Genomic DNA, 23687 nt, shown 5'->3' on the forward strand with positions numbered 1-23687 from the left:
TACCCATCCTGAAGCTGAATATGGGGTTAGTTTTCCCCCTAAGGCACATGAGCTGTATCAGGGAAGAGTTAGAGATACCTGGGAATGTTGGAGTTCTTGTAGGAGGGAGGAATAGGAAATGGATTTTGGAAGGCAGTCAAGAATGTCTACTTTATATGAAATCTTTGTGTCTTCCCTTCCTTTCACCTCATCTATTATATTGCCTACTTCTGTTGCCCTTTTTTTCCATTAATCATAACTGAACTATTTCCAGTTTCAACCCTTCTGCAGTTCATTTTGTATAATAAATCTAAGCTGCCGTTTTTTTTTTTCCTTTCTTTAAGAAACTACAGTAGCTTCCTTTTGCTTGCCCAATAGGTATTATGTCAAAGTTCTCTCTAATTTTGTCCCACTTTCTTAGCCTTGCGTCCCACTACCAGTTGTTTAGTGCTCTCTCCCAGTGCATTTCCACATAAATTAGACTAATTCCTGCCTGCTCTTCTCCCACAGACATGTATACACATAAATCAGGTAATATAAAATTCTAAAGGGTATGTCTGTTTATATCTATTGCTAATATGTAACACTTTCCTTCAGTATTTTGTGTGTATGCCTTTTCATCTAAACTATAAGTTCCTTCAGGAATCACATATTATATTATCACTGTGTACTAGAGCCATCTAGGAGAAAGAGAGAGAGGGAGAGAGAGAAGGGGAGGGGGAGAGAGAGAGGAAGGAAGGGGGAGAGAGAGAGAGAGAGAGGAGAGTGAGAAAAAAATGTGCTAATAATTGGTGGTTAACTTAGAAGAAAACACAGCAGAATTTAACTGTTGCCAAATTCTGAAAATAATTGTGATACTGAGTTTATCTGGCCATTAAAGATCCTTCCACCCTCACACACAAAAGAACTTTTGAAGTCTGAAATACATATCTTCTAGAATACAATCAATGTAATTATAATAAATGTAAATACAGTAAATGTAATTTTTGTCCTGGAGACAGAACCATGACTTATTAACAACAGCTAACACTTCAGTGGTGCTTGCTTTATCAAGACACTCTTCTTAGTGCCCTGCATATGTTTAATCATTTAATCCTTTCACAGTGATACCTAAAAGTAGTTACTGTTATCATCCCCATTGTATAAATAAGGAAACGGCGGCAAGGTTATGTGAATTTATTCACAAGGTCACCCTGCTAGCAAGTAGTTTAGCTGGGATTTGAACCCAGGTAGCCTGACTCGAGTCCATGCTCTTAACCACAAACAGCTAACATTTCAGCAGTCATTACACACACACACACACACACACACACACACACACAGTCACTCCAAAAGAATATACTTCGTATAGTATAAAGATTAAAACAAGCACTCCAAAAACAAATTGACATAAAAAATTGATCTCTCATACCTAAGTTAATGAAATGAATTTCAAACTGTGAAACATCCAGTAGTAATTTCATCCATGTGAATGAAACTAAATTCTTAAATGATTACCAGCTGTGTGGCGTGTCTCATTGAGTATCTTTTCTGCCAGATGACAAAAGCTGTCTAATAATCTTGGGATTATTTTTGAGTTAGAAGGAATTAAGTGATGCACGTCTTTTGTTAAGTAGCTTGAAGCACTCTGTCAGATTCAGCTGATTAAAAGCCTTAATGAGAGTCTCATTTGCTTTCTTATATTAGTATGAGGATGTTATTGTTTCAGATTTATCATTTGTAGTCTTTTAAAATATAGGGTGAGAGAAACAGTTTACTAATTTGAAATAATTTATGATGCCAGCATATATTGTAGAATCAAATTTGAAAATGCGTATTGAATGCTATTTCACTTGGTCATTTTGAAATTAAGGTTTTTTTTTAGTGTTTCAGATTATGAAATATAAATGATTAGTTTATTTGTGCTCTAAGCATGCTTTTTTGGTAAAAGCAAAAAGTTATTTGCTTCTTGGTTACCAATTTTTAGACTGTAAAATCTTAGTATTTATTTTGAAAGGTGAACATTCCAGAAAGGATAATAGAGAATCTACTACCTAGTAACTTTTTATGTCCCTTTCTGTGGGTCCATGTGTATCCAGAATCTCCTACCAATTTCCCTTAAAGCCCAAAGAACCCTAGAAGCAAATATTAGAGCAATCACGTTCTCCTGAAATTGTGTGAATATTTGAGTCCTATTAAAGGAGAATTTGTCCTCATTTTAGATCAGGTATGCTCTTCTACCTTCTAACTTGGTTTAAACGGTTTAAACACTTCTTAGGTTACAATTAAAGACCTTTAAGTGTTGCATACAGTTTGAAAAGGTGTGTACAACTGTGAAGAGTAGATTTTTGGCTCTTTTACACTGATTTTTAATCTAATTAAACTAAATTTGAAAACTTTTGAGTTGTAGTTCCTTTTTGGTAAAAGGAGTTTCCCAGTCTTTGTAATTTGAAGTACTTGAATATACTAGGTTGGATGGATATCTCAAGCAGAATTTGCCTTCATAATTATAGTCTTTATCATCTTGAAACAGCTTAATATTTCATTTAATTTAGTACAGAAGAATGAAGGGAACATATTTTCTGAATTATGTATGTTATCAGTTTCCCTGGAAGGTCACACAATCATAAAATACCTTAAGAATTTAAGGATATTGCTCTTCTGATTTTGATAAACATAATTAATTCTAGCATAATCAGTTATTAAATACTTTTAAATATCTAGCAATTGAGATTAATAATAAAATATTGGTATAAATAAAATATTAGTATTTTAGTATATAATTTAGTTTACTTTAGTATAAGCAAAATAGGTTTTGAATAGAAATGCATGTTAAATTCATAAATTTCAGAATGTTTCGTCAGTGTACGGAAAGAGGAAAGCTGTTTTATTTTTCTATATTAATTTAGAAGACCCCTAATAATTTTTCTAGTGGGCGTACAATTCCAAAATATACCAGGCCCACACTTGATCTGGTTTTATCATCTTCAGAGAAATGAATTCCTCTACATAATGAATTTTCCAGATGACTGAACTTTACTTTTACAACTGAAATTTTTTTCTAAGTTTAACCATTTCCTATATTTCTATTAAATGAATTACCCATGTCATTGCCTTCTTAAGCACAGAAGGCTGAATATAATTTAAATGTTTGCTTTATGACTCAGAAGCATCATTATGAACATCAGTGATTGAACTATGATACATTACAGTGATGCCTTTGGGAGACTTGAAGTATGTAAGACTGTTTGCTCCATATACTGAATGAATGGTTCTGAACTACTGTGTTTTTGAGCCGTGTGTCTGCTCTTGATTGTTTTTTGTCTTATCTCGACAACTTGACTCTTCTTAGCGCAATATGTCTGACCTTAATCCTTGCTTTTATATCCCCTCCAGATTTGCCACATGTAATCTGAGTAAATAGCCAAAAAAGGTTCTCAATGAAGGACTTTCCTGGTAGTAAAGATCACAAATATGAGGATATAGGTGTTGTCATATCTGTCTTGGGTTTTTTATTTTAGAGTTAGATTTTTGGTTTTAGCTTCTTGTTTCCCTAATTAGCTATGTTGAAGAGTTGGGGGAGGAAAAGTAAGAGAAACATTTACTTTTGTGCCTACTTTGTGCCAGACTTTTTCTGGATAACTTATCTCACTGAATCTTCACAACAATCTTATGGGTAGATATTATTTTCTCATTTAACAATGAGGAAAATGAGAATTAAGGACTGATAGAGACAGGACTTACCTGATTTCAAATCTTCTCACTACTTTCCACTAATCATATCATATATGCTGCCTTTCCACTCTGTTGTGCTGCTTGACATTGTTAGATAAGCGATTTCTGGTTAAATTAGGTGTTAACTTGTGTAAGTCTCAGGGTTTCTAGTCCTTGGAGTAAAGGCAATTTTGAAGTAGGACTAACTTAGGAAATAATAATCTTAAACATAGTTATGTGCAGTTGTTGATCTCTGCTTTTTTAATGTGTTATAATGTGAAAACATATTAAAAGTATGTCAGTATTAACTGTGAAGTTTTTTTTCACAAGGGAGGAAAATTGGAAACATACTCATTTGAATCGTGAATAACAAGTAAATGATAAATGCTATACCTCTGGGCCAGCTTTTTGTAGTTATTGCTTCATAGTTCAGCCACATCATTTTATTTGGGTATTCAGGTAGTGGTAGTAGGAAACTACTAACCCTTGTTCTCAGGGTTACTCTGTTACCTGTAAGGATGTGGAGAGCAAAATGAATGAATGAATGAATGAATGACGATAGATAGATAGGATAGGTTTGCTTATTTATTTAACATCTTTATTGGAGTATAATTGCTTCACATTGTGTTAGTTTCTGCTGTATGACAAAGTGAATCAGCTATATGTATACTTATATGCCCATATCCCCTCCCTCTTACGTGTCCCTCCCACCCCTCTAGGTGGTCACAAAGCACCAATCTGATCTCCCTGTGCTAAGTGGCTGCATCCCACTAGCTGTCTGTTTTATATTTGGTAGTGTATATATGTCCATGCCACTCTCTCACTTCGTCCCAGCTTACCCTTCCTTCTCCCCGCATCCTCAAGTCCATTCTCTTAAGTCTGCATCTTTATTCCTGTTCTGCCCCTAGGTTCTTCAGAACTTTTTTTTTTTTTTAGATTCCATATATACATGTTAGCATATGGTATTTGTTTTTCTCTTTCTGACTTACTTCACTCTGTATGACAGATTCTAGGTCCATCCACCTCACTACAAATAATTTGGTTTCTTTTTATGACTGAGTAATATTCCATTCTGTATATGTGCCACATCTTCTTTATCCATTCATCTGTAGATGGACACTTAGGTTGCTCCCATGTCCTGGCTATTGTAAATAGTGCTGCAGTGACCATTGTGGTACATGACTTTTTTTGAATTATGCTTTTCTCACAGTATATTCCCAGTAGTGGGATTGCTGGGACATATGGTACTTCTATTTTTAGTATTTTAAGGAACCTCCATACTGTTCTCCATAGTGGCTGTTTCAATTTACATTCCCACCAACAGTGTAAGAGGGTTCCCTTTCCTTCACACCCTTTCCAGCATTTATTGTTTGTAGATTTTTTGATGATGCCCATTTGGAATGGTGTGAGGTGATACCGCATTGTGGTTTTGATTTGCATTTCTCTAATGATTACTGACGCTGAGCATCCTTTCATGTGTTTGTTGGCAATCTGTATATCTATCTTCTTTGGAGAAATGCCTATTTAGGTCTTCTGCCCTTTTTTTGGATTGGGTTCTTTGTTTTTTTTGATATTGAGCTGTGTGGGCTGCTTGTATATTTTGGAGATAATGCTTTGTCAGTTGCTTCATTTTCAAATATTTTCTCCCATTCTAAGGGTTGTCTTTACGTCTTGTTTACAGTCTCCTTTGCAGTGCAGAAGTTTTTAAGTTTCGTTAGGTCCCATTTGTGTGTTTTTGTTTTTATTTCCATTTCTCTAGGAGGTGGGTCAAAAAGGATCTTGCTGTGATTTATGTCATAGAGTGTCCTATGTTTTCCTCTAAGAGTTTGATAGTGTCTGGCCTTGCATGTAGGTCTTTAATGCATTTGGAGTTTATTTTTGTGTATGGTGTTAGGGAGTATTCTAATTTCATTCTTTCACATGTAGCTGTCCAGTTTTCCCAGCACCACTTATTGAAGAGGCTGTCTTTTCTCCATTGTTTATTCTTGCCTCCTTTATGAAAGATAAGTTGACCATATGTGTGTGGGTTTACCTCTGGGCTTTCTATCCTGTTCCATTGATCTATATTTCTGTTTTTGTGCCAGTACCATACTGTCTTGATTACTGTAGCTTTGTAGTATATAGTCTGAATTCAGGGAGCCTGATTCCTCCAGCTCTGTTTCTTTTTCTCAAGATTGCTTTGGCTCTTTGGGGTCTTTTGTGTTTCCACACAAATTGTGAAATTTTTTGTTTTAGTTCTGTGAAAAATGCCATTGCTAGTTTCATAGGGATGACATTGAATCTGTAGATTACTTTGGGTAGTAGAGTCATTTTCACAATTTTGACTTCTTCAGTCCAAGTACACGGTATATCTCTCCATCTGTTTTAATTTCTTTCATCAGTATCTTATAGTTTTCTGCATACAGGTCTTTTGTCTCCTTAGGTAGGTTTATTCCTAGCTATTTTATTCTTTTTGTTGCAATGGTAAATGGGAGTGTTTCCTTAATTTCTCTTTCAGATTTTTCATCATTAGTGTATAGGAATGCAAGCGATTTTTGTGCATTAATGTTGTATCCTGCTACTTTACCAAATTCATTGATTAGCTCTAGTAGTTTTCTAGTAGCATCTTTAGGATTCTCAATGTATAGTATCATGTCATCTGTTAACTGACAGTTGTACTTCCTCTTTTCTGATTTGGATTCCTTTTATTTATTTTTCTTCTCTAATTGCTGCGGCTAAAACTTCCCAAACTATGTTGAATAGTAGTGGTGAGAGTGGGCAACCTTGTCTTGTTCCTGATCTTAGAGGAAATGGTTTCAGTTTTTGACCATTGAGAACAATGTTGGCTGTGGGTTTGTCATATATGCACTTTATTATGTTGAGGTAAATTCCCTCTATTCCCACTTTCTTTAGAGTTTTTATCATAAAAGAGTGTTGAATTTTGTCAAAAGCTTTTCCTGCATCTGCTGAGATGATCATATGGTTTTTCTGCTTCAATTTGTTAATATGGTGTATCACATTGATTGATTTGCATATATTGAAGAGTCCTTGCATTCTTGGGATAAACCCCACTTGATCATGGTGTATGATCCTTTTAATGTGCTGTTGGATTCTGTTTGCTAGTATTTTGTTGAGGATTTTTGCATCTATGTTCATCAGTGATATTGGCTTGTAGTTTTCTTTTTTTGTGACATCTTTGTCTGGTTTTGGTATCTGGATGACAGTGCCCTCATAGAACGAGTTTGGGAGTGTTCCTCCCTCTAGTATATCTTGGAAGAGTTTGAGTAGGATAGGTGTTAGCTCTTTTGTAAATGTTTGATAGAATTCACTTGTGAAGCCATCTGGTCCTGGGCTTTTGTTTGTTGGAAGATTTTGAATCACAGTTTCAATTTCAGTGTTTGTGATTGGTCTGCTTATATTTTCTATTTCTTCCTGGTTCAGTTTCGAAAGGTTGTGCTTTTCTAAGAGTTTGTCCATTACTTCCAGGTTGTCCATTTTATTGGCATAGAGTTGCTTGTAGTAATCGCTCATGATCCTTTGTATTTCTGGAGTGTAAGTTGTTACTTCTCCTTTTTCATTTCTAATTCTGCTGATTTGAGCCTTCTCCCTTTTTTTCTTGGTGAGTCTGTCTAATGGTTTATCAATTTTGTTTCTCTTCTGAAAGAACCAGCTTTTAGTTTTATTGATCTTTGCTCTCATTTCCTTTATTTCTTTTTCATTTATTTCTGATCTGATATTTATGATTTCTTTCCTTCTGCTAACTTTGGGGTTTTTTTGTTCTTCTTTCTCTGATTGCTTTAGTTGTAAGGTTAGGTTGTTTATTTGAGATGTTTCCTGTTCGTGAGGTAGGATTGTATTGCTATAAACTTCCTTCTTAGAACTGCCTTTGCTGCATCCCGTAGGTTTTCAGTCATCATGTTTTCATTATCATTTGTTTCTAGGTGTTTTGTGATTTCCTCTCTGATTTGTTCAGTGATCTCTTGGTTGTTTAATAGCGTATTGTTTAGCCTCCACGTGTTAGGAGTTTTACAGTTTTTTTCCTGTAATTGATATCTAGTCTCATAGCATATCAGAAAAGATACTTGATATTATTTCCATCTTCTTAAATTTACCAAGGCTTGATTTGTGACCCAAGATATGATCTATCATGGCGAATATTCCATGAGCACTTGAGAAGAAAGTGTATTCTGTTGCTTTTGGATGGAATGTCCTATAAATATCAATTAAATCCATCTTGTTTAATGTATCATTTAAAGCTTGTATTTTCTTATTTATTTTCATTTTGGTTGATCTGTCCATTGGTGAAAGTGGGGTGTTAAAGTCCCCTACTATGATTGTGTTACTGTCGATTTCTCCTTTTATGGCTGTTAGCAATTGCCTGTGTATTGAGGTGCTCCTATGTTGGGTGCATAAATATTTACAATTGTTATATCTTCTTCTTGGGTTGGTCCCTTGATCACTATGTAGTGTCCTTCTTTGTCTCTTGTAATAGTCTTTATTTTAAAGTCTATTTTGTCTGATACGAGAATTGCTACTGCAGCTTTCTTTTGATTTCCATTTGCATGGAATATCTTTTTCCATCCCTCTTTCAGTCTGTACGTTTCCCAAGGTCTGAAGTGGGTCTCTGTAGACAGCATATATACGGGTCTTGTTTTTATATCCACTCATCCAGTTTGTGTCTTTTGGTTGGAGCATTTAATCCATTTATATTTAAGGTAATTGTTGATATGTATGTTCCTTTTCCCATTTTCTTAATTGTTTTTGCTTTGTTATTGTAGGTCTTTTCCTTCTCTTTTGTTTCCCGCCTAGAGAAATTCCATTAACGTTTGTTGTAAAGCTGGTTTGGTGGTGCTGAATTCTCTTAGCTTTTGCTTGTCTGTAAAGGTTTTAATTTCTCTGTCGAATCTGAATGAAATCCTTGCTAGGTAGAGTAATCTTGGTTGTAGGTTTTTCCCTTTCATCACTTTAAGTATGTCCTGCTACTCCCTTCTGGCTTGCAGAGTTTCTGCTGAAACATCAGCTGTTAACCTTACGGGGATTCCCTTTTATGTTATTTGTTTTATTTTCCTTGCTGCTGTCAGTATTTTTTCTATGTATTTAATCTTTGATAGTTTGATTAATATGTGTCTTGGCATGTTTCTCCTTGGATTTCTCCTGTATGGGAGTCTCTGTGCTTCCTGGACTTGATTGACTATTTCCATTCCCATATTAGGGAAGTTTCCAACTATAATCTCTTCAAATGTTTTCTCAGTTCCTTTCTTTTTCTCTTCTTCTTCTGGGACCCCTGTAATTCGAATGTTGGTGTGTTTAATGTTGTCCCAGAGGTCTCTGAGACTGTCCTCAATGCTTTTCATTCTTTTTTCTTTATTCTGCTCTGTGGTAGTTATATCCACTATTTTGTCTTCCAGGTCACTTATCTGTTCTTCTGCCTCATTTATTCTGCTATTGATTCCTTCTAGAGAATTTTTACTTTCATTTATTGTGTTGTTCATCATTGTTTGTTTGCTCTTTAGTTCTTCTAGGTCCTTATTAAACATTTCTTATATTTTCTCCATCCTATTTCCAAGATTTTGGATCATCTTTACTATCATTACTCTGAATTCTTTTTCAGGTAGACTGCCTATTTTCTCTTCATTCGTTTGGTCTGGTGGGTTTTCACCTTGCTCCTTCATCTGCTGCGTATTTCTCTGTCTTCTCATTTTGCTTAACTTACTGTGTTTGGGGTCTCCTTTTCGCTGGCTGCAGGTTCGTAGTTCCCATTGTTTTTGGTGTCTGCCCCCAGTGGGTATGGTTGGCTCAGTGGGTTGTGTAGGCTTCCTGGTGCAGGGGAATGGTGCCTGTGTTCTGGTGGATGAAGCTGGATCTTGTCTTTCTGTTGGGCAGGATTGCATCCAGTGGTGTGTTTTGGGGTGCCTGTGACCTTATTATGATTTTAGGCAGCCTCTCTGCTAATGGGTGGGGATGTGTTCCTGTCTTGCTAGTTGTTTGGCATAGAGTGTCCAGCACTGGAGCTTGCTGGTCATTGAATGGAGCTGAGTCTTGGCATTGAGATGGAGATCTCTGGGAGAGCTGTCACCGTTTGATATTATGTGGGGCCAGGACGTCTCTGGTGGTCTGATATCCTGAACTCGGCTCTCCCACCTCAGAGGCTCAGATCTGACCCCCAGCTGGAGCACCAAGACCCTGTCAGCCACACGGCCATCCAAGAAGGATAGAACGGAAGCTGAGAAGTCAGCAGAAGGCAGGTCTAACAGGTTTGATTCTGAATAGAATACAGCTGAAAAGTGAATGTTAGGAGATTAATTGTAAAGTAGATTCTCCTAAAGGTGCTGAAAATTGCAAGAAGTCACTTGCCAAAGTTCAGCAAGCATCAGAGCCAGTAGGATAGGTTTGTAAACCAGTTGTACTATATGAAATTGATCAAGTGCAGTACATAGTACTGATACAGTACATGATACATAGTAAATAAATCAATGTTGAAAAAATAAAAACATTAATGAGTTTATTTATGTATGTAAAGTAGTTAATGCATATTACTCTCATGGAAATTTTAAGTGACAGGCCTTCAGAGTAAACACTCAAGTGGATACTTTAAGGAAAAGATAAATGAACTCTGTAATAAAGAAGTTTTTAAAACGTGACTTAGGTTATTAAGAATCCTGTATATGCTTATCCTCCAGAAAGTGTGTAGAATTATTGCTTTGATAGTGTAGAGTGTTTTTGATACACTGTTTTCATTTTCAGTATTGAGAAAAAGTAGATTTTGAAAAGGATAATTTTTATGTTGAAAATTGTTTTTGTTATATATTCTGTTTACTGTCTGTGTAGTTTGCTTTCACTTTTTTTTTTTTTTTTTTTGGAAGTGGAACTTGATGTCTTCTAATACCCTGTGCCACACATTTGACTACAGAAATGTTGCTGTCCCATTCTTCTATAACCTAAAAGCAAACAGCTTTATGACTGTTTCATATTCACCGTATTGCTAAGAAACTGATTATAGCACCTGAAGAATCCCATCCATATTTGATATTTGAAAAAATGTGTCAAGACCCAATACTTCACTTAATTAGAAAATGATTAGAAACAACCTCGTCCCCCCCGTATTGCCTTTCCTTCCTAATAAATTATCTGCAAAGGGTGTTTCTGTCAATCTCTTTTTAAAAGGAATGCTTTTTTGAGCCTTAGGGAAATATTTTTCATTTGAATTCACTCTTTACCATCTTGCTAATAGTTCTTTTGTTTCCTGAAAAACAGAGCAATTTAATCTTTAAATTCTTTTTGCATTTGCAGTATCTGATAACACATCTAAAGCAGTTCAGTTATCATTTTCATTTATGTGCCTTCACATATTTTATATATAAATGCATTTGTTTTTATACCTTCATATTTGTCCCTGAGGCAACAGAGGAATAGTGTTCCAGAGTTGCTTACTTATGCCAGCTCTTTTTGATCTGAGATTTATAGTTCAGCTTTTCCTCCATGGATTTTGACACTTGGATGTATTCTGCTGTATAGAAATGTACCTGAATTTCCTTGTGGAATTAATTGTCTGGCAACTGAATTGTCTATTTTTAACTTACTTGTTTTCATACTGCTGCTTGGATTGCAATGCCACAAGCAAACCACATGTTTTATCTTTAGTCATTCTTTTATTTTTTATAAAATGTATCTATTTTCTTATAAGGATCACACATTGGTAATATTATTTTTGTCCTTCTAAAAGTAATGTCTCTGAATGTGATGGTGAAGAATGGTAAGTGGAATCATTATGTCCAGAACATTGCTTACATATTGATGTCATGTTTCTTTCTTCATTTGAGCACCTGTTCTCCTTTGGAAGTTTACTTGTTTTCATAGATATTTCAGATATTTCATCCTCCTTACTTGATAAGGAAGTTTATATTTTTTTCTATCTCTCTCTATATGTACATTGAACATGCATATCCATCTCCATTTGATTTCAGTTCTTTTGTACTTTGATGATTTCTGGATCCAAGTTGGAAAAAATATGGACCTAGCCATGCAAGGTCCATCTCTTAACTGCTTTGCTATCTTTTGCCACTGCGCTGCTTATCTTGCATCTCCTATTGGTAACTGAATGCTACGTTTATAATCAGAATTATTTCTCTTCTGTGACATTTGCCATTCTTTTTCATCCAGACTATGATCTGCCTTCTGATTTCCATGGAATAATACAAGTGGCAATTACTATACTTCTTCAAGTGCTAGAAGCTTCCAAATATTTTGAATTTTCTCTTATTTTTCTTATTAGGGTGCAGCATAGATGCCAAGCAAGTTGAGGAACAATCTGCAGCTGCAAATGAAGAAGTACTTTTTCCTTTCTGTAGGGAACCAAGTTATTTTGAAATCCCTACGAAAGAATTTCAGCAACCATCACAAATAACAGAGAGCACTACTCATGAAAGCTCAACAAAAGACACACCAAGTTCTCATACAACAGGTGCAGGGTATGCTTCATTTACCATTGAATTTGATGACAGTACCCCAGGGAAAGTAACTATTAAAGGTTATGTGACAAAATTTACTTCTGATCGGCGCCACAAATCAAAGAAGTGTTCTCCTGGAACACAAGACCTGCCAGGGATTCAAACTGGAATGATGGCACCAGAAAACAAAGTAGCTGACTCGCTGGCACAGAACAACCCTCCTCAGATGGTATGGGAAAGATCAGAAGAGGATTCCAAAAGTATTAAAAGTGATGTTCCAGTTTACTTAAAAAGATTGAAAGGTAAAGTGAATTGATCATTTTAGAACTTGCTATTTTATGGTAAAGTTCAGTCTTCACAGTTACCAGCCTATTATTAGATAAATAACTATATGGTATAAAGCTTCTGCATTTTTGAAGGTTTATATTTGATTTTAAAGCTCAAAAGCCAGCCAAACTGCCCACATCCAACTTACTCATTCAAAACAGTCTGCCTTCATTTTCTTGCCAAAACCAGATTGGTTTTGTAAATTTGTATTTATGCCATTAAATATGTTTCTTTTTCTTATGGAAATAAAAGATTCATTCATTTCACCAGTGGAATTCCCTAGAAAGCAGTTCTCATCATTTTCTTGACTTCAGGAAAAGATATATTTAATTCTGTTCTTCTCTATTATGTGCTTCCTGTAAAATAGCAGTATGTAGATTTTGAAAGTTTTAAGCCATTGGATAATGGGATGACAGTTCTACTTTGGTAATATAGTCACATTGTTGGTAGAGTGTTTCAAACTCTTCTCAGGTTACTCATGTCATGAAACAAAAATTTTTTTTGTTTAGAGATATTGGGAATTAATTGAATTAAGAATTTTTTCACTAGTAAGACTTTTATAAAAATTGTAGTTGAAGGTTTATTTGTGAAGTAATTATTATATATGTTTTATTAGTATAATACTTGATGAAAGTTAGTAAAATCTTTCTTTATACCTGTACATCGAAGTATCAACTGATCATTTTTTTTCCATTGATTTTGCTAATTTAATTAATTTAGAATTTTCTGAATACAGTTTTATGTTACTCTGTCTTAATTTTATTCAACAAGCTGTCTGTAAGGGAAAAGATTGCATGTTAATCTGACCATTCTGTTACTATACAAAAAGTTAAAGAGCTTTAAAAGAACACTTGTTGAGGTCAGAGATTATATATTACTTGCCTTATATCTCTTTCCTGGGGCTTGAGTATGTGATAGGTACTCAGTAATTTGAATAAACAATGAATGACTTCACTATAATTGACAAGACTGACCCTGGTTTAACCTGTACTTTATGGCTTGGGATTCTATTCAGCTAATGAAGAAATACCTATTTCTGATTTATTTCTAAGGCATTTCAGGATAGTGAGATAGTGTGATTACCTAATTCTTTGTCAGGGCCTATTTCTATATTTAATTATAATCATAAGCAGTTACCTGGCATATGAACTTTTAACATGTGATTGTTGTCTTTACTCCTACTAGATAATAGCAAATATATAATTGAGACCTATACCTGTATTGATATATATAGGTTAAAGCTCACAAATGAAAGCTACCCATTTGTAAATTGATCATTTTTATGAATTGGATAAAATAATACTGATATCCTCTAATATAAAAAGTAGTGTGAACTTTGAAAATTTAGAAATGACATCGTCTTTTTTAGACCACCCTCAATAAATGTACAAAAATGAGCTAAAATATCCTTTTAAAAGACACCATTAAAAAGTACCTTTATGGGACTTCCCTGGAGTTCCAGTGTTTAACACTCCATGCTTCCACTGCAGGGGGCACGGGTTCCATCCCTGCTGGGGGAACTAAGATCCTGCATGCCACTCAGTGTGGCCAAAAAAAAAAAAAAGAAAACAAATGAAAAACAAAAAACTCTTATTACACCCTTTTATTATAACTGTACTTTAATAATAGACTTTCAGCAACTGTTTAGTCAAAAACTTGAAAGTAGGCAAAACAAAACAACTTTGCTCCTGCAAGAGTGACGTGCACGCGCTTTGGGACAGTTAAAGAAAATAATGTTCACAAAACCCATACAATTTTACCCTTTAGGAGAGTTGCAGCTTTTTTTTGGCCACAACTCCTGACTAGGTACAGCTAATCTACCCTTAAAAATACTGAAAAAACTTCAACATATTAATGACTGATTAATAATAGACAAAACAGAAAGAATCTTGTTAAGAACAGTTCCAAGTGATTTTTTTTTTGTTAAGTAAGAACAGAAATTGCAGTTCTGATCAGATGTGTTATCTTGTATAACACTGAGAAATGCAAAAAGAATAATAATTTTTGAAAAAAGAAAATGGCTAATCTATAGAGAATTTTTAACCCAAAACTTAAAGAAAAGATACTGAAAGGACCTGATGCTAACTAAGTGCCAACTGTTTGTATGGTGTTACAAGAACTAAATTCTGTAAAGATGACATTTTCATATTGTATATGTGTGTGATATGGGTTATCTGGTCTTACTACACATGAAATATGGGAGTTTAGTTATTTACAGCTCTCACAAACTGGATTCCTTTTCAGTGCATCCAGTGCAACATGAAATAGGTTGTACAATGTCCTGTTTTTAGTGAGTTTTGTATTTGAACTAGCAAATATCTGCATTCCACCTGTCTATCCATGATTCCTAGCTTAATTACCAAGGCACGAATTCCATTAATTAAATTAAACACCATTTTTTTCCTTTCAGATTGCATTTTCAGTAGTTGCTAGTTTGAAGAAAGATTTTCAGATTTAGTCCTGGAAGTATTGGAATACATGTGGTTGACTAGAGTAATTTATAGCTTTCTTCTAAAGAGCTATCATTTAAGCCCTCATTTGTGATTCAGCCCTCATTTGTGATTCAATCTAAAACATGCATAGAATAGCTCTTGACTTTCCATTAAATTCATGCTATAATAATATAATAATTGTCATTTGATTATTTCTTCTAGTGTACTTATTATTTAGATAATAAGAATTCTAAATCAGTGAAACATCAAGTAATTTTCGTAAAGTTTCACATTTAATCCCTAATAGAACTATGAAGGGTAACAAAAAAACCTCTGGTAGGAAGCTGATGTTTTCAAAATTCAACTACGGTATTCTAACTTGACTCTATATGTTTAACAGAGAAGACATATTTTTATCTAGTTATATTTAGCACCATGCCATTTGTCTGGTAGATTTATGTAGGATTTCATAGACTGCACTTTTCCATGCTAGGCCTTTTAGCATGCTTTATTTAACTCGCTGAAGCCACCAGAGTTTAAATGAGCACACATGCAAAATTGCGAAAATTCTCATAGCTAGAAAGAGGTTTGTAAAGAATTGTACAATAATTGGTGGAAACTACAAATTTGCATTTTTATATTAAAAAGGCAAGGTATGCTATACTTTTGGAAGTTTTGAACGTCACTGAAAGTTAAGTTTCATCACTTTTTTTTATGGCATTTGCATTCTCTTTTCCTATGTAATGATAAGCACTTCAGTGGGATCACACTTTTTTCTGTCTTTTTCTCTCTAACGCTAAAAATAAATTTTTGATTGCTTAAATAAAGTATAAGGTTTAAAGGCAGGATTAATGTTTAATGTTATAAATACAGAGTGTCACAGAGATATAGCATTGCTTATCTGTTAAGGCATTGGTGAACCATTATAAAGTTAAAATTTGGATAAAGAAAAGTAATCCTATTCAGTTGTTTATAAAGGACTCATTGTTGGTTGATAAAATTTGAATGTAAGCATTGCAATTGAGGGAAGTTTGCAGAGCCTGTTACTGAAAAGAACATATGACTTTTGATTGAAAAGGGGAAGGGGGCCAAACAAGCAGCACTTTTGTATGTGCTTCTAATTTTCTACATGGGATTTTTTCCTTCTCTATTATGTGGTTTCTTTTTTGTGTCCAGGAAATAAACATGATGATGGTACACAAAGCGACTCAGAAAATGCTGGGGCTCACAGGCGCTCTAGCAAACGTGCAACTCTTGAGGAACACTTAAGGCGCCACCATTCAGAACAGAAAAAGCTACAGAAGACCCAGGCTACTGAAAAGCATCAAGACCAAGCTGTTGTAAGTCAAACTGCTTTTATGATTGCATTCTTTGATGAAGACAATCCCAGAAAAAGAAGGTCCTATTCTTTTACTCACAGTACGGGAATCTTGTGTCAGGAAACTACTTATTCAGCACCACATACAAAACTTGAAAAAACAAAATCTCCAACAGCAGATGCCAAAGTGGTTTCTTTGTCTTTACAGACTAGCTCTGCGCACCACCGAGGGGGGCATGGTGTTCCACATGGGAAATTGTTAAAACAGAAATCAGAGGAGCCATCGGTGTCAATTCCCTTCCTACAAACTGCATTATTAAGAAGTTCAGGGAGTCTGGGGCACAGACCAAGCCAGGAGATGGATAAAATGTTAAAAAATCAAGCTACTTCTGCTGCTTCTGAAAAGGATAATGATGATGACCAAAGTGACACGGGTACTTATACCATTGAGTTAGAGAGTCCCAACAGTGAGGAAGTGGAAGCAAGAAAAATGATTGACAAGGTAAATAATTGAAATTTGGGTATGATGTTAGTTTTCTCGTGGTGTATTACTATTGGAAATTACTAGAGAGTATAAAATGTTTTCATGTAGTCAGTATTTTGAAACCTTAGGATTTTGTTAGGGAACTGCAAGACTAACAATAAGAACCAAATGCTTTCTGATTTTATTCTGCTTATATTCTGAATTTGCCCGTGTTTCATATGTAAAGTCCTGTACGTATAAGCTGGTTGGACCTTTTAAAGTTGTGTAAATTTAAGATTGACTTTTCAAATGCTATACTTTGGCCATTCTCACTTTGCATTTATTTAAAAACTAAAAATCAAAACCAGATTGCTATGACTCTGTTAATATAAACATGAACATTAACTGATAATAAACAAAGGTTTCCTGCCTACTAATTTTGGAAGCAGATGAAAATACATATGTTTTAATCAATTTTGTTCTTTTTCCTTAGTTTCTTCTCTTACTTTCTATTCAGTGCTGTCTGTGGTGATAGAAAAGTGTATAAAAACAAAATCAGTGTGTTTATGATACTCTGAGTTTAACCAAGTGTATACCTAGTCATGATGATTATTTACATTTCAGATTTGTTTTTTGATGTTATTGGTTAATGTGTATAATGATTGTTGTATGGTTTAAAGAGTAGTTTTGCTCCCAGTAATGGAAGGTTGACTTTAGAATCAGCTGTATATTTTATCCGCTGGAAGATAGAAACATAAATTTGGCTAAACATTAATCCCTTGTTCAAGTTCTTATTACTCAGCACGTGAGCAGCATTAGCATCATTAGGGAGCTTGTTAGAAATACAAAATCTCAGGCCCATCTTAAACATACTGAATCAGAATCTGCTTAAAAGCAGGTTTCATATGCACATTAACATTTGAGATGCACTAGTTCACATGATGAGTTTACAGAGTGGTCTTTTAGAGAGAAGACGAGGTAAATAACCCTTTGGGATACAGGAAAATTATTAGGACTTATGTTTACTTTTTTTATATATATAAATTTATTTATTTTATTTATTTTTGGCTGCATTGGGTTTTCATTTCTGCACGTGGGCCTTCTCTAGTAGCGGCGAGCAGGGGTTACTCTTGGTTGCAGTGCGCGGGCTTCTCATTGCAGTGGCTTCTCCTGTTGTGGGGCACGGGCTCTAGGCGCACAGGCTTCAGTAGTTGTTGCACGTGGGCTCAGTAGTTATGGCTCGCAGGCTCTAGAGCACAGGCTCAGTAGTTGTGGCACGTGGGCTTAGTTGCTCCGCAGCATGTGAGATCTTCCCGGGCCAGGGCTCGAACCCATGTCCCCTGCATTGGCAAGTGGATTCTTAACCACTCTGCCACCAGGGAAGCCCTGGATTTATGTTTACTTTTTTTTTTAATTAATTAATTTATTTTTGGCTGCGTTGGGTCTTTGTTGCTGCCCACGGGCTTTCTCTAGTTGTGGTGAGCAGGGGCTACTCTTTGTTGTGTGCAGGCTTCTCATTACTGTGGCTTCTCTTGTTGCGGAGCACGGGCTCTAGAGCGCAGGCTCAGTAGTTGTGGCGCATGGGCTTAGTTGCTCCGTGACATGTGGGATCTTCCCAGACCAGGGCTCGAACCCGTGTCCCCTGCATTGGCAGGCAGATTCTTAACCACTGTGCCACCAGGGAAGCCCTATGTTTACTTTTAATTTCATAGTTTTTATTTCTATTTAGGAGCGTGTTCTATAGTGTATGTACGTAATTTCTAGTATCCATTTATTGAGGAGCACATGATCAAAATATTTTACTGTTGGGGTACAGACTTCCAAACTTTTAGAGAACCATTAATTTAGGAAATAGATGTTATGAAAATTGTTAATAAGCAAAATAAAGCAACTAAGAAACAGATAAAGTGATTTTTCTGATTATATTAAAGGAAACCTAAAAACACGGTGGTAGCAATAGAAAATGACTCTTGGTGATTTCGAATTATTTTCATCATTGGGAATCAATAATGACATTTCTTTCAGATTATTTTAAAGTTTATAATTTTTCCTCTGGTTATTGAGAACAAGTATAGTGTTATTTAAAATACTGTCAAATAGAGAATAAAAGGATAGGTTTTGGAAAAAAAAGAATGCTAAGAAGTTTTAAAATTCAGATTAGTATTAATTTTATCCTATTATAGCTTTGTTCGGTTTATGGATACTTCATTCATAGTTATTGATGTTTTCTCTATTAAAAGATCTTACAGTGAGGGGGTTATATTGTAGTATTTAAGAACGTGAACACTTGTAGGCAGACAGATGTGAGATTAAGTGCAAACCCTACATGTACTAGATAAAGTACATTGAGTAAACTCGAGTAAACTAACCTCTTTAAGCCTGTATTTATTTTTTTAATAAACTGGAGGAGATTTCACTAGGTTATGAAAAGAATTCAGTAAAATATATAAAAGTCTTATTACAATGCCTATCTTACAGTGAAAGGTCTATAAATGTTAGCTATGTTATTACCCTTACTAGGAGTTTCCACATATGAATCTCTACACTAGGTATTGATTAATCCTGAAAAGTTCCTCAGCATTGAAAGGGCCAAATCTGAGGTTCAAGTGGAAGGTACAGTGCGAGGGAATAGCCTGGCCAGAATAGCAGAAAGCCAAGAAAGAAGTCACTGTTGCAGATGAGACTCTTTAAAAGTAAACTGCTGGATAGAGAGAGGGACCACAAAACCTGGTGTATACCTGCTATCTATAATTATCATAAGCATCTTTTTTTCATTTTCAAAAAGAGCCCCAGTTTCAATGACAAATTATATGGTCACACTATGGATAAAGGAAACCAAGATTTTAAAGCAGGATTCATTTAAGGGAATAATGTCAGGATGTGACTAAGTAGGTAATTCAGAGTCATTCTTGGTTTGTATAAACCAGAAAACAAAGCTAAGACCATAAGTCTAGGGGAAAACAAGAATCACTACATTATCTTGTGAATACCAAAGAAAAAGAGCTGAGATTCTACTAGCTGTGGTTAAAGCTAGAGGTTAGATTCATGCTAACTAAAGTCAGGCTCTGGGGAAACAAATGTCTGAAGAAGATGAGGTAACCTGTAGGCATGAAGAAAACAAAGACCAAAAATAGTCAGAATCAAGGCATAAGAAGGACTTTGGGAGGATGGGAGTAGATTCAAGCATCATATCAAATTGCTTGGGTAAGCTCTGTCATCCATTTTCTCCCTTTTGAAGTTAGGGTGTGTGGGATGGAAGTTGGGACCATCAGCTGTTGTCCATCTGAATTTAATTGTTGTTTGGTCCTGAAAAAATGTGGTCTCTTTCCCTTTTTACTCCCTTATTTGAGAGCTGGTTTATTTCATTAATTTATACTTTTATCAACCTTTATTCAACATCAACCATGTGCCAGGCTTTGTGTTAGGAGAGAGAGATTGAAATTGAAAAGACAGGGTTCTTCCCCTCAATAACTAAGTATTTGGAGGGACAGAAATACACAAGTAAAAACATATGAATTAAAAATGGTATGATGAATGCTTTGATAAACAAACTGTTCAAGGAAGGGTACCCAATAGTTTACATGAGGGGATCTCAGGTTAAATATCTTTTCCTCAGAGAAGTCTTTAGCTATCCAATCTAAGAAAACCTCCCCTAGTCACTGTCAAAGCAGCTTGTTTCATTTTAATCATAAGCTTTGTAACCAGTTGATAGTTTCCCATTTATTTATTTGCCTCCCCACTCCCCTATAACACACACACGCGCGTGCATCTGCACACAAGAATATAAACTTCATGACTGCAGGAACCTAGTGCCTGGTATATAAAATGTCCTCAATAAATATTGAATTTAATTGCCAACTGAGCTCATTTTGAAACATGTGGAATTAATCCTTTAACAGGTATGGTCAAGGAGGGTTTTCCAAAAATATGGAGCAACCTTTTCAAAAGCACAGGAGGGTAGAGGACTTGTTCAGAGGACCACAGTTACTTTTAGAGAGATGAGATTGGACTAGATCTTGAAGGCCCCTACATATCGTACTCAGAACTTTAGATTTTTTAATGCTAAAGGCAGTGGTGAATCATTGAAAACTTTAAAATCTGGCAGTGATGTGCAAATCACTGTTGTAAGTGTGAAGAATGGATTGAAAATTAGAAAGGCTGGAAGAAGAGAAGACAATTAAAAAGCTGCTGACATATCCAGTAGTCAGTTGGATATAAAGGTCTGGATCTTAGGAAAGATATAAAGGTCTGGGCTAAAATAACAGTTTTGGAATTATAAGAGAGTAGATGTGAATGCAAAATAATAGATGAGATCACTTGGAAAGAATGTATAGCCTGAGAAGAAGCAAATATGGAATTCTTAGCAACACCAGTATGGGTGGACAAAGGAATAAGAGTGAATAAAGGAGGATCAAACAGAGGACTAAGAGAAAACCAAAAGGAAATAGTATCTTGGAATCAAAAACTCACTTACTCAAAAAGTGAGTAAGCAGCAGTGTTACATGATACACTGATATTAAATATAAGTACTAGAGGGCCTCCCTGGTGGCGCAAGTGGTTGAGAGTCCGCCTGCCGATGCAGGGGATACGGGTTCGTGCCCCGGTCTGGGAGGATCCCATATGCCGCAGAGCGGCTGGGCCCGTGAGCCATGGCCGCTGAGCCTGCGCGTCCGGAGCCTGTGCTCCGCAACGGGAGAGGCCACAACAGGGAGAGGCCCGCATACCGCAAAAAAAAAAAAAAAAAAAATATATAAGTACTAGAATGCCTTTTCAGTTCTTCCCCAAAATGCATTGTATTTCTGGGTCTAGAGAAGATAAGCAGAACATATATTTCCATCTGAACTCAGGAGAAGTTGCATACTGTTAAAATAGGATCTCTTTAAAGAGGTGATCAAGCTGAAATCCTATTATCTTTTTCAGTCCTGGTTGTACTGTTAAGTAGTTAAAAGGTGCTGAGATATCCACACCTCAACCCCCAAGTTATGGGATTACAGCATTTTGGTTTGTACTTTTGTGTTGTGTGTTTGTCAGTAGATAAACTTATTTTATGCTTTGTCCCCAAATTTACCTTTTATAATATTAACACAAATGTCTGTTATTTATAAAGAACTCTTAAGTTTTACATCTAAGCTTACATGGGGATGCGCTATAATAAGAAAGTGCTGTTAACTGCCTGGATTAAAGGTAATTATCTTCCATTGCAATGATAATCTCCCCTAGACCTCCCTCCTTTGACTTCCCGATGATACCTAGAGAACCCATCATAGTACCAGTTTCTTTCCCCACTCCTTCGTCCACAGTACTGCTGAGGGAAGAGGAGGATGTTGTCAGGGCTGCTTCATAGCCTTTCAAGCTAAATGAGAAACATTTGTAGTGAAAACAGAAAGCTTAATATTAAATGAAAAGAGAAAAATTGGTCATTGCAGAGGGCTTGAGGTTCTCTTGAAAAAGTGTTTCTCTTCTCCATAAATTTCATACCATAGACCAGTTCTTCCAGATACTTCTCCTTTCCTGAGTTTTGACTCCCCAAATACCTCTTATTAGCATATTCGCTCCCCTCATGGGGCCTTGTATCTATCAGTGCTGATTCTATAGGCAGCAGGTGGTAGGGAAAAATCCAGAACCAAGAGAACTATAAGAAGACTGGAAACCTGGAATGAAGAACATCTACAGTGGTGCGTCAGCCCAGAGGAAGTCCGTGCTGAGAACCTAGATCCAGGTTTAAGCAGTTTGGAATGGAGATATTCCAAACTCAAGTTCACAGCAAGATTTTACATTAGGTCCAAGTCAGAGCCAGGGAACTATGATAAACCAGAGTCAGAATCTAGGTAGAGAGTGCCAGTTAGAACACAGAGGAAGGAGGCATGTTCAAAGTCCACTCAAACACCCAATCAAGATGTATGGGAACTAAAGGATAAGAGATCAAATAAGAGCTTGAGTCATAAGAGAGGACATTGATAACAGAGGCTGCATTGGGGTTTTGACTTAACATTTTTTTCTACTTCCTGTCAATCCAGAAATAATCTCAGTTAATGGGCCGAAGCAAATAGTGGTTCTTAACAGGTAAATTATGACAGCTTGATTTTTCTTCCTCTTATACTAATCTTCTTTCTTGCGGTGTCTTCACTGAACAATTTTTAAAAAAATTTTCTATCAGGAGAATTTACTTTTGGTCACTCTGATTGATGCTCCTCTCCCCTTCTTAGCACCCCCATGTTCTTCTTAGGTATAGGAAACCCTATCCTGCTATATTAATTCTCAAAGCTTCATAAGGGAACCCTTACCTATTTTTCAGTCAAAAGCTTAACATTTAATAGGTTTACCCCTGTTTTCCTTTCTCTATTATTATATGAGATCTTATTTATTTTCCTGCTTTTAAGGGGCTTTCCACTTACTGTGCCCTAGTCTAATGAGCTCTTCCCTGTGTGGTGGTTTTGTTTTGTTTTGTTTTTCCATGCCTACTTCCTTCTCATAATTTACTTTCAGAGGCTTTCTTTAACCACCCTACCTAAAATAGCCCTAGCATTCCCCTCTTACTACCATGTTTGATTTTCTTTATAGAACTTACCTCTAGCTAGTTTATTTTCTTTCTGTCCTTTCTAGAATGATCTTATTTGCCTTGACCATTTCTGTATGTCTTGTGCCTTGAACAGTGCCTGGTATGTAGTAGACACTCAATATCTGTTGAATGAATGAATGAGAAAGAAAAATTTTTGACATGCTTTTTTCATTTTTATCAATATTTGTATGTGGTTAGCTATATATTAGCTAAATTATTTCATTGAATTTGTAGATTGGTTAAATCCAATCAGGCCTCCACAAACAGGTTTTCCTGTATTTTACGTGCTGAAACTAGTTTATATCTTGATTTCAAAGTAACTTGTTAAAATGTATAATTTAAAACCTTGTATGTTTTATAAGCTTCTCTTTGTACTAAGAAACATGATTTCTTGTACTAAGAAACATGGTTGTGTCAGAAGAAATGTATAAGTTTCAGGGGAATTGCCTTGATTAGTAGAAAACTAGAGATACCTTTGCATTTCTAGTGG

At 35.6% G+C, this 23687-nt stretch overlaps 1 protein-coding gene across 1 annotated transcript in view; it reads left to right on the forward strand.

Moving 5' to 3' along the window:
* Positions 1 to 23687, forward strand: part of LOC132476099 (centrosomal protein of 170 kDa-like) — a 108055-nt gene that overhangs the window by 34794 nt on the left and 49574 nt on the right. The window contains 3 exon segments of the mRNA XM_060077836.1: positions 11924 to 12400; positions 16034 to 16197; positions 16384 to 16677. Of these exon segments, the coding sequence (XP_059933819.1) occupies positions 11924 to 12400; positions 16034 to 16197; positions 16384 to 16677 (935 nt within the window).

This window comes from Mesoplodon densirostris, chromosome 2 (assembly GCF_025265405.1).
Source record: "Mesoplodon densirostris isolate mMesDen1 chromosome 2, mMesDen1 primary haplotype, whole genome shotgun sequence".
In the NCBI taxonomy this organism is placed as follows: Eukaryota; Metazoa; Chordata; class Mammalia; order Artiodactyla; family Ziphiidae; genus Mesoplodon; species Mesoplodon densirostris.